Here is a 15427-nt window from a genome sequence, read left to right as displayed (position 1 = left end):
CATCCATCTTCAACCGCTTATCCAGATTCGAGTCACAGGGCAAAAGTTCCAGCAAAGAGCCCCAGACTTCCCTTTCCCGGGCAACATTAGCCACTTCATCCTGGGGAATCCCGAGGCGTTCACAGGCCAGCATATAAAATATAATCCCCCCATCTGGTCCTTGGTCTGCCAGGGGATCTCCTCCCAGTGGGATTTGCACAGAGAACCTCCCTAGGGAGACGCTCAGGAGGCATCCGTATAAATGCCTGAACCACCTTGTCAAGTGAAGGAGCAACGGCTCTACTCCGAGTCTCTCGCGGATGACTGAACTCCTCACCCTATCTCTAAGGGAGACGCCAACCGTTTGAGAAAACTCATTTCGGCCGCTTGTATCAGTGATTATCTTATACTTTCGGTCATGACCCACACTTCATGACCACAGGTGAGGGTAGGAATGAAGACTGCTCGGTATATCGAGAGCTTTGCCTTCTGGCTCAGCTCTCTTTTCGTCACAACAGTGACTGCAATACCGCTCCTGCTGCTCCAATTCTCAGACTGATCTCTTGCTCCGTCCTCCCCTCATTCGTGAACAAGACCCCGATATACTGACACTCTATTGGGGCAAAGTCTCATTCCCTACCTGGAGTGAACAATTCCTGCTGATGCAGCTGGCTGCATCATTTATTTAAAACGTTAAATGGACTGAGTGAGTTTCAAATATGAAAGCCAAACAAAAGTACAAAACAAAACAAAACAAAAAACCTATGACATAAACACGGTATAAGGAAGAATGTTTTGTGCTGGTAAAGGGGGTACTCATTTGGAAAATATTGTAGTGGGGGTACAATAAGAAAGTTTTAGAACCACAGCATATACAACACATAACCCTCACTCCTCTTCCAACTACTCCCAGGGTGGAAATGTGAATGTGTTTGTACCTGTCAGTGATGTAGTGGTTAAGACAGTCACCTCCGGGAGAGACGCATATCATACCTGCTAGCCTGGAGTCTTCTTCCTATGTCACCCTCACATTACCTCCCTCTCAGCTTTCAACAAAGAAAACAAACCAACTCACTTTCAGAAATGAAATGTGTTTTTAGTTCAGTTGTCTAATAAAATATTTTAAAACAAAACAAAGACGAGACTAGTCTAAAGGCAAAAGAGCATGACGGTACACAGTAAATTCCATCCATGGCAATGCAGCCAGTAGCTTGATGGACGGACGAACCGATGGACAGATGGACGGATGGACCGATGGACAGACGGACCGACGGATATAAGCCAACTGTGGCCCCTGTGCCCTGTGCCCGGTGCCACAATGCCTTGCTCAAGGACCCTTTCGGCAGGGATGAACAGGAAACCTGTGAGCTTCTATTGCTTTATCGCTCAAAGGGCGACTACATAGTAAACGTTGTCAACTGTAATCTGTAAAGCCATTTAGCATGTGGATAGGCCACGAGGAAACTATTAACTGTTTGGTCAGGGAGGTGGTCAATACAGGCTGAGAGTACAAATCAACATGGAGTGAGCAGCTTTGATTAAGTGTCAACGTATATATCCTTTTTCAAACATATGCTATACTATAGTATATGTACATTGCTATAGTATGTGTACATACCCTCCCCCCTCTTCACAAATTGTGATAAGAGTTCAACTAGAACCTCAGACATCCGCACCTAAGGTGTGAAAGCAAAAGCCCCGTGCTGTATGCCCTGAAGGCCACGGCCCACGCAGAGTGTCACAATGAGTGTTTTTTTGCGGGTGTATTGACCGAGACATTAGTCTGATATGGAGGAAAGCCTAATGGCTTCGTCCTTTGAACTTATTTTCCATGGACGTAGAGAACACCCACCCAGGGAATGACTGTATAGCAAGGGGCCTGGCCCCAGGGCTATCAACAGCTTGTAGATTTCTGCAAGACCTCTATGAAATAGCTCAATCATTAGCAAACTGGTTACATTGGAAAGATGTTTATCACATGCTTTGTTGACCCAAGGTTATGAAGTTATCGTTTTTTGTTTTTGAGGCATTGTCACCTTTTTCCTATTAGTCATTATGAAGTGATGTTGAAACTTCTTGAAGACTGTCACTGCTTTGCTGGGGTCATAGTACTACAAACAATGACCAACAACAAACGCAACAATAAACCATTTTTTACTTTAAAATAAATGTTTTATCTCATTCTTTGTTAGTTGTCCAGGTCTTCAAGTAAAAGTAATTGCTGTGTGTGCATGCGTTCGTGCGCGCGCGCGTGTGTGTGACTGTGTGTGTGTGAGAGAAAGAGATTTGTTATTATTAGATGTGTTATCGGCCAAGCATAAGCTTTAGTGTAGCAGCTTGTAGGCCAGAAGGGTACTACGAGCCAGAAGGGTTGGCTCTCATTCTGAGTACCCATCATCAATATTAAAAGTACATATATTGTTTCACTACACCCTGAAGAAGGGGCAAGCCGACACACGTTGGTGTATTTTAATGTCTCTAGCCCAAATGTAATAACGGCCTTTTACTTATCAAATCCACGTGAGTGCCTGGACCTGGATTGTTTTTTATTCCCTTGCATGAGCACCGGTGGTTTGAGGCATACCAGTTGCGCTCCTGTAGCTTCTCTAGTCTACCTACAGCGGATGTTGGAGTAATGTGTCAATGTGTCAGCTATAGTATGTTCTACTGGCCTTTAGCTATGAAATTGACCATAATCACACAGTGGCCATTTTGGTTTTATGTCATACTCGTCGTTGTAGTCAAAGATGGTTAATTCATGAAGATACACCAACCCAATTGGAGCCACTATAGGCGACATGGTACACAAATCCTACAGATTGTCTCTTAAGTGGGCGCCGGCATCTGACGGAAAATCTTGCGAACGTCCTACGTTTACTGGTGCTAGATCCCGCAAGAGTGTGTTGCTGCCTGGAACAGAGAAAGGTCGATAATAAAGTTGATTTTCTCTTGATTTGTCTCTCTGAGAAAAGCCATTTTAGTACCGGGTCCAATATTTAGTTCAGTGACCATGGAGCTAAAGAATGGTTCCGAGAATGTTCATGTTCACTCCTCCATTTGAAACAGTAGACTCCAACCTGCTTCCTAAAAAGGCGTCCGCCTACTTCACGCAGATACAGGAAGTAAACCGGAGATGGTGAGTCTTGCCATTTTTTGTCTTGGTCATAGTCCCCCAGTATGACGTAAAAGCAAAATGGCAACCGTATGAATACCATATGGTCATTTGAAAAATAGCACAGTGGGAGGCCTACAGTACGTATCTCTGAGAGTATTGCCGGTTTTCACTGTAGCCTTCTTTTCAGGAACTAATTCAGACCTGGGAAAAGAACGATTGGCGAATGATGACATACGAACAGAACACCCGTAATTGTCTGTGTCAAAGTTGAGAACCATTACTTTAGACAATGTCGTTATCAGTAGTTTTAAGATGTTGAGCCGTGAGCATTGTGAAGATTTCTCCCAACATGGGTCATTTTGGAACAACATTCACTCACTTACGTTGTATTCCTGATATCATCTTCAACTTTGTGATCACATTGTTGGCTGGTCTGGTATCTGTTATTTAATCTCCAATCAACATGTTCTATTCTGAGAATATCTGGTGGGGTTGATTTTGGAAGGAGGTGAGTGTGTGTGTGTGTGTGTGTGTGTGTGTGTGTGTGTGTGTGTGTGTGTGTGTGTGTGTGTGTGTGTGTGTGTGTGTGTGTGTGTGTGTGTGTGTGTGTGTGTGTGTGTGTGTGTGTGTGTGTGTGTGTGTGTCTATCCGGGCTCCCTGTGGTCATTGTATTGGTCTTCTGAGTGGGTGGTCTGCTCCAAGAGAGCGGTACTGGAAACATTACACCCCCACACACACACACACGCACGCACGCACGCACGCACGCACACACACACACACACACACACGCATGCACGCACGCGCGCACACGCACACACACACACACACACACACACACACACACACACACACACACACACACACACACACAATACAGAGGAGTACTGGGAATCACACCAACGCAGTGCAGCAGCACAGGGTGGAGCAGGCAGGAGCCTTCTTCCAGATGTGTGACATTAATTTACTTGATCCAAAACATGAAGTGGTAGCTCCCACTCATCCCTCTTCTGAGTGTGTGTGTGTGTGTGTGTGTGTGTGTGTGTGTGTGTGTGTGTGTGTGTGTGTGTGTGTGTGTGTGTGTGTGTGTGTGTGTGTGTGTGTGTGTGTGTGTGTGTGTGTGTGTGTGCGTGCGCGTGCGTGTGTGCATTCACGTATGTGCATGTGTGTGTGTGTGTGTGTGTGTGTGTGTGTGTGTGTGTGTGTGTGTGTGTGTGTGTGTGTGTGTGTGTGCGTGCGTGTGCATGACGGGCCGTCTGTTCCCCCACAAATGACAAAGATGTCAGAAAGGACGGTTGCAGTTGATGGGTGACTTTTCCACTTCTTCCTCGCTTCCTTTTACATCGCACCGCTCCAGCTTGACCTCCATGAATACCAGTGAAAGACAAGACAATGGTACAAAAAAAAGGAGAGGAGGGTGGTGGTGGTGGAGGCAGAGGGGGAGGAGGGGGGAGAGGTGCACAAAAAAGACGGGGGTTGGAGGCTGATCCGTGACGTGCAGCAGTGGCGGAGCAGGTTATGAGAACGTTATCCACTCTGACCCGCGGAGCAGCACCCCTGGACGTTCATACAATACCTTCAACTGGGGAGGAGAGGGGGATACGGTGCATGGAAAGAAAAAGAGAGAATGAGAAAATAAAATAAAATCAGAAGAGCGGAGGAGGAGAACAAGAGAGAGAGAGAGATGTAGGAGGACGGAAGTGGCTGATTGGGTCCCCCTGGAGATTCTTTTGTTTAGATTGTACTGCACTTCGTTTCGTTCTCTCTCTCTCTTTCTCTCTCTCTCTCTCTATCCCCCTCTTCTTCTGACATCTGAGGTAGATTACAATGGAGACCCGGGGTCACATTTATGACTTAAACCAAGAACATATGGTGCGTGTGTGTGCACACGCACACATGCATGCGCGCATGTTTGTACGCGCGTTCTGTGTGTGGTGGGATTCCCCTCTTGTCCCTGAGTGATGGTCAAATTTATTTTCTTGTCCGTTGTGTCCTGCTATGATATCAAAGGCCTATTGTTTGTTGACCAGCGAGGGTGCTGCAGGTTACTGGCAGGTCTCCTCTCCTCTCCTCTCCTCTCATCTCCTCCGCTGTCCTCTTCTCTCCTGTCCGCCCGTCCTCTCCCCCTTTTCCTCGATTCTTCCTCATCTATAATTATCACACTCCTCTTCTTTCCACTTTCTCCTGTTCTCTCTAAACTTGTCCATCTTGTTGTTCTTCAGTCTGTTTCTTGCCCACACACCGTATCCCCATCTAGGCTCATATTGCCCTAAAAGCAAGTTTCAAATGCACAGGATCCGATGAAATCATCTTGTTTACCTTGGAGAGGCACTCGATCGGAAAACTTTCTCAGGTTTTAAAGAAACAGGATGAGTGCGGTCGTGTTGTGGGAGCTTAATGATCGGGCACTTTCCCCAGAATGAGGTCCACAACACGTCAAAGAAGGTTCTTGGACTCTTGGAGGTTCGGAATCCTGTAACCAGTACACCATTAATATCTTTAGCTAAATCTACCGTGAAACTCAGCATTATGGAGATGTGAGATTCTGTATTTGAATAAGAAAATCGCCCGAGTTATAGATCTATGCAACCACAAGCCCAGTGCCGACCCTATATGCGTCCCCTCTCCGTTATTATTCTGTCTCACTAAAAGTACTACGGGGGACTGTAGTGCTTGCTGTACTCGGGGAAAGAAAATGAAAGAAAAAGCACAGATGTAAAACTGTCAGTTGACTTTATTAGGATTGGCTTCACTCAGTTGAAGAAAAACAACATTTGTCTTTGGAACGTTTACTGAAAAAAAAAATAAAGAAAAGAAAGGAAAGCCTACAAAATAGATTGGTTCAAAGGACAATATAAAACAATGGCATCAAAATATCTTTGAAAACAAGGAAGAAAAAAAAAACATATGCTCACATAGATTTGGGGTGCAGGGCATTTTCCTCTTTTTGCCCTTTTGTTTTACAAAATAAAAATAATAAAAGAGGAAAACAAAACAAAAACAATTCAAACAATATTTACAGTGCATATATTACATTAAGGCATTTTTAGTTGGGGAGAAATTGGTTGATCTGATCAAAACCCCACTTCTACACAATCAAATAAATAAGTCAGCTTTAACAGGATACGGTACAGTGCTATATTAACGTTAGGCTACCTGCAGTGATCAAAAGAAAAACCTAAGAACAGTTACAGATGTGGGCTGAATCAGCCAACTGACATTTGACAACACAACATTGTCCATGTCTGATTGGCTAATGGAGCTGCTATGTGTTGTTAGATGTGTACAGAGTAAAAACCCTCCAGGAGAGGACTAACTGTCAGCTTAAAGACCTCCGATTAATGTCAGAGGGGCTGTGATGCTACTGCTACCATGGAGACTAGAAAGGTTCCACAAAGTAAATAGACCCCCCCCTCCCACCTCTATGTGGTTACTATCGAACCCCATATATTGAGACTGAATATACAGGTTTAAATGAACAGAGCACCAGAGAGGGAGGCACTTTACAATAAGCTATAGATGAGCCAAGATGGTTGACGAATAAAGGAAAAGAGGTCAAAGCAATTTGCGGCCTCTCACTTGTATTGCAGTAATACAACGCTGTAAAGTAATACAGTAGTACTTCACTCTTTTTAAGACGGTTGAGCTGAATATTTTCTCCTTAGTGTAACTGAAATCTGGTCACATCTTTGTTAGTCTGCAACAAGTCATGAGGGCACCAATAGGCTCTGTTGCCATTTTTACCCCCGCTTGAAAATCCATCCAAACACATAGTGAATAATTCATTGGGTAATTGCTGCTCTTTAGCAACCCTCTATCTCATCTCTGTTTCCCAATCTCTCTCTGGTCTACATTCTGTGTGATGAGAAAACCTTCCCTCTATCCATGCCTCTCTCTCTCTCTTCCCCTTATTCCCTCTGCCTATATGGCTCCTCTCTTGCTCACTTTCTCTCGGCAGTAAGAAATGCATTTATTTTTAATACGCGGAGCTGAGGATGACTTGTGTAGTGCTCAGTGAAATGAAGTGTTGAGTGAAGCTGGGTCCAGTAGTGATTCCAGTGGTTCCAGTGGTGGGTTGAGATCTGTAGGCCGTTGAGGATTCAGAACAATCGGCCAATTCTAGTGCAAACTGAGAGACTGGTAAAAAATTAAACCCTTCTGGCTGTTCCAGTTAGACGCAAACAAACAAAAAAAAGTAAACAAACATTTTGGCTGTTTCAGCATAATACGATTTTCTTTTTTTGTTCAAAAAGCCAGCTATAAAGGTTAGAACAGGGCGTTGTAAATGCTTTTGTTGTAGTCAACACCAGACATGTCTCGTCCTAAGAGGGAAAAGGACATGAGAGCCACATTTTGAGTAATATATATATTTTTTTCTTCGGGGTGTTTTGTCCAAAGAAATCAAACTGAAATTCTATCTGGTGTTTACCGAACTTTGCAAATCTAATTTGTGAACATCTCTCCATTAGTTTCCATTCGCCAAATCTATCCACTCTCCATTAATGATAATGTACAATGTACTAGCCTAATGTCTGTCAGGCTACCATACCGTTTCAGCACAGAAGAGCGGTTGGAGCTGCAGAGGGCCTGGTCAGTGAAAGCTGCTTTGCACGTGGCCACTTTGGAACAAGTGTGTGTGTGTGTGTGTGTGTGTGTGTGTGTGTGTGTGTGTGTGTGTGTGTGTGGATGGGAAGGTTCACTATAGTGTTTCTTGGTTCATATGTGCAGTTGCATGTCATGGTTCGTGGTAGTGGATCTGTTTAAGGGAGTATGCAGTTTGTGTGTGTGTGTGTGTGTGTGTGTGTGTGTGTGTTCATCTGTGAGCGAGTTAGTTCTGGTGTCTCTTCATGTGCAAGGCAAGGTGGTCGGAGCGAGAGAACGAGCGTGAGCAGACTGCACACTGGAAGGGCTTGGCCCCTGTGTGCTTCCGGTAGTGACGGGTCAGCTCATCAGAGCGGGCGAAACGCCAGTCACAGCCATCCCACGTACACCTGTATGGTTTCTCACCTAGGGATGGAAGGAGATAGAGAGAGAGAGACAGACAGAGTAGTGGAAGGGGAGAGAGAAGTGGGGGTGAGTGCAGCTGCAATCTATAGTAAAAGAAAAACAGTAATACTGGACAGTTGCCAGCCCACTATATACAAACCCCCAGTAACATAGATTGCAATAAATTTGTAAAATGATTTACAGAATGATCATTTGACAAGATGGCTGATGGTGTTTATGCTACTGTTTTTTTGCAGTGAAGTCAATAGAGCTAATTAGCTGAGTTGCAAAGAATCATGTAGCAGGGCAGAGGATCTGGGAGAACAGGGTTTACTGGAGGACCCGGTTGCTTAAAAAGACATTATAAACCTGGGGCATATTACTGTCACTCAAGCATTCAGAGACTGCCTAGACTGCAGAATTTCCCACGCTGCACTTGTCTTTTTCTCTGTCTTTGTTCCTTTGCATGTCTCTGACAGTCTCTCTGGCCTTTCACGTCTATTTTAGTCATTGGACGGCAGGTAGGCTTTTCCTTGTTCCTTCCCTTGCCACAGGCCTCTCCCCCAGAACTAGTGCACCCAGGGACCTATCTCTCTGTCCTAGCCCCAGACAAGAGTACTCTTTTCCAGCCTTGCTTTAAGCCACAGCCCCATCCTGCAGTCCCAGATGCAGCCCAAGGAGAGCACTAGCTTAAACAAGCATCTCAGGCAAACGGTGTTAGTGAGAACTGTACAGTAAACTGAAAGATATGCAAGACAGAGTCACCAAACTCTCCCACACATCTCAACATGAAGCTGAACCTGGGCCATGAGACAATGAAGAGGAACAAAGTGGAAAAACAGCAGAAAAAACAAGGAGAGAGGGTGGAGTGTTCAGTTCTCACGCTAACCATGCACACATACAGGCACGGATATGCATATACACAGATTCAGTACAGAAACACACACACACACACACACACACACACACACACACACACACACACACACACACACACACACACACACACACACACACACACACACACACACACACACACACACACACACATACACACACACATACACTTGTGAACATACAGTACATATGTACACATACATACACACGTGCACACATACACACACACAATCAGGGTAATGGATGTTGATGGGGATTAGAGTAGGGACTCCCACAGGGCCACAAACGCATTAGGAATCCTTTCATGCAGCTCACTGACAGGTGTGTGTGTGTACTGTGTACATCTGCCTGTGTATGTGTGTGAGTCTTTGCATGTGAGAGCCAATGAGACTGAATAAGAGAGAGGAATGGACAAGGGGAGGAGATGGGGAGAGGCCCTGAAGTGGAACGACACAGAGAAAAGCCACAGAAAAGGGTGATGATGTGAATGAAAAGGTAGTAACAGAGAGAGAGAGAGAGAGAAAAGGGAGCCGGCAGCTGAGAAAGATTGACCTTTTACAGAGCGAAGGTGGAAGTCTTTGCTGTAAAGAGCGCAGCCCTCTTCTGTCTGTGTCATGCTCTCATCTCGCGGTCCGTAATCACCACCGCACCACATTCAGCCCACAGTGTGGGTGACGCCCGTTCTAATTGTCTTGTTCACGATAGTGCAAAGCAAACCACACACACACTGACATGTTCCCATCAAATACAGGAGGAGAATATGAACCCCCTATGGGGTTAGCTAGCTGTGTGTGTGTGTGTGTGTGTGTGTGTGTGTGTGTGTGTGTGTGTGTGTGTGTGTGCGTGCATGTCCAGATGAGACAGGAATGTGCGTAGGTATCAACAGTAGTCTTGTTTTGTTAGCTGGCCTGAGGTGGGGCGCAACACCTCACTACTTGTTTGTTGACTTAACTTTTCCACAACTGCTCTGTTACATGCAACCACGGACAAACGGGGGGGAAGGTGAAAGAAAAAGAACGAAGACGGAAAGAAAGTGAAAGAAAGAAAGAAAGATGAGAGCGAGGGGATCGATTTTAGAAAGTGAGAGCAGGGCACAGGCGAGGGAAACGGATCTTGGAGAGAGGGACTGAAGAATGGCATATCTAGAGATAGGAGAGATAGAATGATCTAAGATATTTTCGTATTGGTACAAGCAGATCTTGTGTATTTATAGCGCCCAAAACAGGTCCAGAAGGGTGGTCGGAGAAGCAAAGCACTTCAAACAGTGTTGTCTGAGATCGTCCGGGCGTAGCGCGCACACAAGACATTGGCACCGGTCCCCCGGCCACCAGTCTAGCACCGATGGCGTAGACACAATCCTGCGCTACTCATCCACTGGCAGACGTGTGTCACTTCCACCTGTTTGATGCAATAGTATATTGGGCAGTGGATGGGAATGGGGGCAGGATAGACTTACACATGCATGCCAAGAACACAACACTCTGCCTAGCAACACGGTGCCAGCGCAGACACCCGAAATACGAGCAGCGCGGGCGTCGTTCTTTTATTTTTTTTAACTGGGGCCTGTTTTTAAAAAAGCTACGTGAATTAAAAGGAGACTCTTACCCGTGTGAGTCCTGAGGTGGGCTTTCAGATGAGATGACTTGGTGTAGACCTTCTTGCAGCCTGAGGAAGACAAACCAAGGTGGGGGTTACAAATCAATACATAAATATGGACACTCCAAAACACCCCAGGAGACCCTCGTTTATGGTTAAAATTGTTCAAAATGTATAAACAGGGAAATTCCAACAACTGCGGCAAACTGATAGCAATTTACAAGTACATTTCAGGACATTCCAACGTGTCCTGTACACTTTCGTTTGCTTTTAAAATTCCAATATTTGTGCCAAATTGATAAAAATAACATTTTTTTTACAAATATTTGTCATCAGGGGACTATTTCACCGTGTAACTTCGCTTTATGGCATTTCATAATAGCGAATATGCAAAGTCATACTAGTTGACATGGAAGTATGTCTACTTTGATGCAGCACTCTATTTGTATTTTTTTATGTGTTATAAAGTATTGTTAAGTATGGTTCTACGTAACCACGTTTTTACTATTATAGTTGGAACAACAGGTTAATGTGCAAAACCCTTGGGGTATCCTTTAACATACAACTTACGATTTTTAAGTTATAAGATTGCTATACTGAACCTCTTCTGAGACCAGAACACTACACATATAGGCTTCGAAAACATTAATGTTTCACTGATGAAATACCATTTTTGCACCGTATGGAAATATTGATTCGCATATGGGCAATTCTCATAAATTGCCTATATTCTAGGTTGTGATCATTTGTTATGCATTTTGCACAGATGTCTGTAAACCCATATTTCCCTTGCCAAACGATACAGATTTCAATTCAATTTAAACTGAACTTGAACCCAAGATGGCAGGAACACGATGTTCGAAAGTACAGTGACATTGATATCACACAGAAGACTGATTAACTTTAAAGTCAACTTTCCGTGACGATGTAAAGACTGAGTAATGAGCATTTCGGTCTACATTTGTCCAGCCTTTTTTCGCAGATACAAGAAAGTGCTACATTAAAGCCTCGAGCCAAAGTTAGAGAGGTTATAAAAGTCCAACTGAGCAGTGCGTGTTCAGAGACGTGTGCTAACACGCTGCAGGAGGCTCCTCTAAGCCTAACTTACACACTGCCACAGGCTAGCTGACTTTACATGTCCTACAAGTAGCTGCACATCATACAGTATATAGCTATCTAATGTGTGTGTGTCTGTGTGTGTACCAGCTTTAATTATCCATTCAAGACCAAGAGGTCCTCACAAGTATGGCGTAACTGCCAGAAAACTACTTGAGGACAATTTTCCCAGGACTTGAAAAGGAAAACAGATTTTTTTTAACTGTATGTGTGATTATGTGCTTGCACCTGCATGCAAATTTGTGTGAATGTCAGACAGATGACTGAGACCAAAATGTTGTGTGTGGCAAGGGGGTCTAATACCTGATTTATACTTGGTTGCGTGCTGTTGCGCACCAAAAATAGCCGATCTACAAGCTCACAGTCACAACACATCACGGCACGCTGCAAGCTTGTAGATCTGCTATTGTCAGTGTGCGACACCGGCACGTAACGACGTATAATCCCACTTTAAATCAGCAGGCTAAAATAAATTGGTTAATTATTAAGCGCCCTACAGTCCTATCCATATACACACGTGCAAAAACACACATGCACACAAGTACAAGGGTTCATGCTACTGCCATCATACCAATGTTAACCTGAAAGCCACAAGAATCTGATAGAACTGATAGCTGAGAGTGCCACAGCCACTTGATGTAGCATCATGAAAGCAAAAGTAGCACTGACAAAGTATCAGTAGTCACATGAACATCTTTTGTCTTGTAAGTTGTTTTTGTTGCATTGAATACTTTTCAAGGTCCTTAAGTGTGTGACAGGAAATGGATGTTAACCCTCTGGAAATATGAGATATTCACCTGACACAGCACAACATACTGTAAATGCAGTGTGCAAAATGCTATTTCCACATGTGCATGAGTTCTAACCTGGATAGTCACAGTGGTGGATCCGTCTTTTTTCCAAATCAGGGTTGTTTCTGCGGTTGTAGCGGAGAGGCATGCTAGTCTGGGCTGGAGCTGGGCCCGGAGCTGGGGGTAGACCCGAGGCTGGGCATGGGCCTGGGGAAGGACCACCAGCAGCCAAAGGCAAGGCTAAGCTGCCTTGGCCTGGGCCAGGGCTCAGTCCGGGGGGGCTGCCCGCCAACTTGGAGGCGATGGTGGCCGCATAGGAGGGAGGGGGCGACAGGGTATGGAGAAGCTCCTTCTGTCTGTCGGGACTTCCCGGCTCAGAGCTGGGCGGGGAGGGGGGCAGGTAGGGCACCTGTTGCTGGACAAACTGGGGGTGTGTGTGAGTATGAGGGTGTGTGTAGGCTGCGCCGCAGAAGGCCGACTTTGTGGTCTGTTCTTGCTGGGAAGACGAGGAAGCCACGGACAGATCGTGGAACGGCGTGGGGATCGGCGAGGGCCCTGTGTGCTGCGTCTGGTGTTGGTGGTGGTGGTGGTGATGATGGTGATGGTGCTGAGTGTTGATGCCGTTACCATGGTGATGGTCCAGGTCGGAGTTGAGGAGCTGGAAGAGGGAGCCACTGTCGTCATGGTGATGGTGCGGGTGCTGCTCGAATTGCGACGGCATTTCCTGTTTGACGAACACCTCCGACACAGAGTCACCGCATCCACCACCGCCGCCTCCTGATTGGCTGAAAACACTAGTGAACTCCGGCAACCCTGGTAACGTCATGTTTATGGTGGTGGTCTCCATAGCATTGTTACCCCCACCAGCAGAGGTGGAGCTGAGACAGTGGGACAGGGACGTGGGGGGGTAGGACGTGGAGGGGGACTCCGTTTTGACCTGGGCCAGTCCCGCGTGAGTGTGGGTGTGAGGGGGGCGGGCCGGCCGACACAAGCCCATCCTCAGGTAGGCGACATCAGGGACGTAGAGGTTCATGTTGAGGGTGTACGGAGCCCCGCCGTTATGATCGTCTGTGAAGAACTGGTCCATGACGGATGCGCTGTCCCTCCGCGACTTCTGTTGGCTGTCTCCTGGAGGATGCGGATGGGAGAGAGGCTGAGGGGACAGATACCTGTCCAATTCACACTTTGCCTGAGGGGGGGGGGGGGAGACAAGAGAAAGCAGGAGAGATTTAGTTTCATTTCATGTCATCATTGTATAAAAACGAAAGCGTGATAAAATGAAATGAAACTAGATGAAATGATTAACTTCTGCTGCCATAAACAAAGCCACTACTGTCCAAACAGGTTCCTCGGCCAGCCAAGTGTTCCCAAATGATCACCCTGACACTATTCTGAGACACCATGCTGAGAGGACAAAAGTTTGATTGGACAGTCACCACTAAAACATTTACCAAGTAGTCATCAATGCGTGGTTGCTACATTCCCTCTCCTCCTGCAAGGCTGAACTCATACACCTATTTACTAGGCCTACGTTTGACAAAGACTAGCAAGTGGAGAAAAAAAGAGAGAAAAAAAAACATAACTCTTGTAGGGTTCTCAATTTAAAGGCCACAACGTTAAAGCTGTAGAGTTATAGAGTCAGTTCATACAATCCGTTAATTACACAATGGATAGGCTCGACTGGACAGGACAGGGACAGGTGCACAACATGTCATGGAGGGGCGCATCCACCACCAACGTCCAGTAACAGATGAAACAGCATGATGATGGGGAATGGGAAACACCCCATGCCTCCCAGTCCGCCGCAGAGCACAGAGCCCTCTCGGGGGCTGCGCTGTGTGCTGCTGGCCGTAGCGCGGGGGAGGCTGCTATTTCTACTGTCTGATCCTAGATCCTACCAGCTGTTACAGATCTATCCTGACAAGTTTTTTTTTTTTGGTGGCGGCGAACGGAGTTCCCGGGACCTTTCCGTCCGAGTGTGTGGAGTCAGTTGTTGCTGGTGTGGTATGATGGTGAAGCCCAGGCAGAGACCAACTGTGACCAACTGGCACTGGCTCCACAGAAAGCAATGCGCTGAAGAATGCGAATGCAGTAGGAATAGGAATAGCTCGGCTTCACGTTGCCGTCCAGTTGGCTTACCGTGCATCCTGTGTGATCGTATATAGCCTATACTTATACCGCATTACTAAAAGTAGTACACGCAAAACACATGTATTGATCAGCAATATAATGTGGCCCTGTGGAACTGTAAGAGGCTAGAAAAAGAGCGTATAGGTCTACAACCAGTCTGCCACGCCCATTCAATGAAATGGGGGGGGGGGGGGGGGGGGGGTTCAATCACAAATCATAAATCAGCGTTTCTTTCTTTCTATCGTCCTAAAAGTCTGCATTATTTCTGCTCCACATTACCTGTGTGTATTCGTGGTGCCCGCTCCTCTCCGCTCCTGTGATCTTGGCGTCCAGGCCGAACAGAGACGAGTCTTCCAGGGGGAATCCTCCTCCACCTCCATCGGGGAGAAGACTCGACTTCAGCAGCGGATAGAAGGCTTCCTCCTGCCCACTGCCGCTCATCGTTAGTGTCGCGGCCATTAACCTCCGCTCCGTCGCAACACCACCGTCAAAATACACACCTAAAAAAAATGTTATTCCCTTTTTTGTTTTAAATACCACGTCAGATGCTACGGCTTTTAAGCGAAGTGAGTCGATTATGGCTTAAAGGGAGAGCTAACCTAAAGCCAGCGAGGGTTGTGAGAATGTTGCTCGGCTGTCCTGTCTTGTGTCTGCGAGGAGGGAGCCCACAGACATCTCCTTCCACTTGTTTCATCTCGCATTGGACCAGACAGTTTTGTATCTCTGATGACAGGGCGGGGCGGGGCGCTCACTGTAAATACAAGAGATGCACCGCCCACCAACCCCAACCTTCTAAAGGCTTTGATCGTTCATTCACTGG

The 15427-nt window shown here is 46.1% G+C and overlaps 1 protein-coding gene across 1 annotated transcript; it reads right to left on the bottom strand.

Moving 5' to 3' along the window:
• Nucleotides 1-5807: 5807 nt before the first annotated feature.
• Nucleotides 5808-15285, bottom strand: klf5a (Kruppel like factor 5a). The gene is made up of 4 exons (XM_084077151.1): nucleotides 14887-15285; nucleotides 12553-13666; nucleotides 10580-10639; nucleotides 5808-8098 (listed from the first exon to the last, which is right to left on the bottom strand). Exons 1-4 carry the CDS (start codon nucleotides 15064-15066, stop codon nucleotides 7920-7922), a joined length of 1533 nt encoding a protein of 510 aa, XP_083933277.1. The 5' UTR covers nucleotides 15067-15285; the 3' UTR covers nucleotides 5808-7919.
• Nucleotides 15286-15427: the final 142 nt, after the last annotated feature.

The sequence above is a fragment of the Gymnoscopelus microlampas genome (assembly GCF_963454915.1).
Source record: "Gymnoscopelus microlampas genome assembly, chromosome: 13".
Taxonomy (NCBI): domain Eukaryota; kingdom Metazoa; phylum Chordata; class Actinopteri; order Myctophiformes; family Myctophidae; genus Gymnoscopelus; species Gymnoscopelus microlampas.
This window is presented reverse-complemented; position numbering and strand designations above follow the sequence as displayed.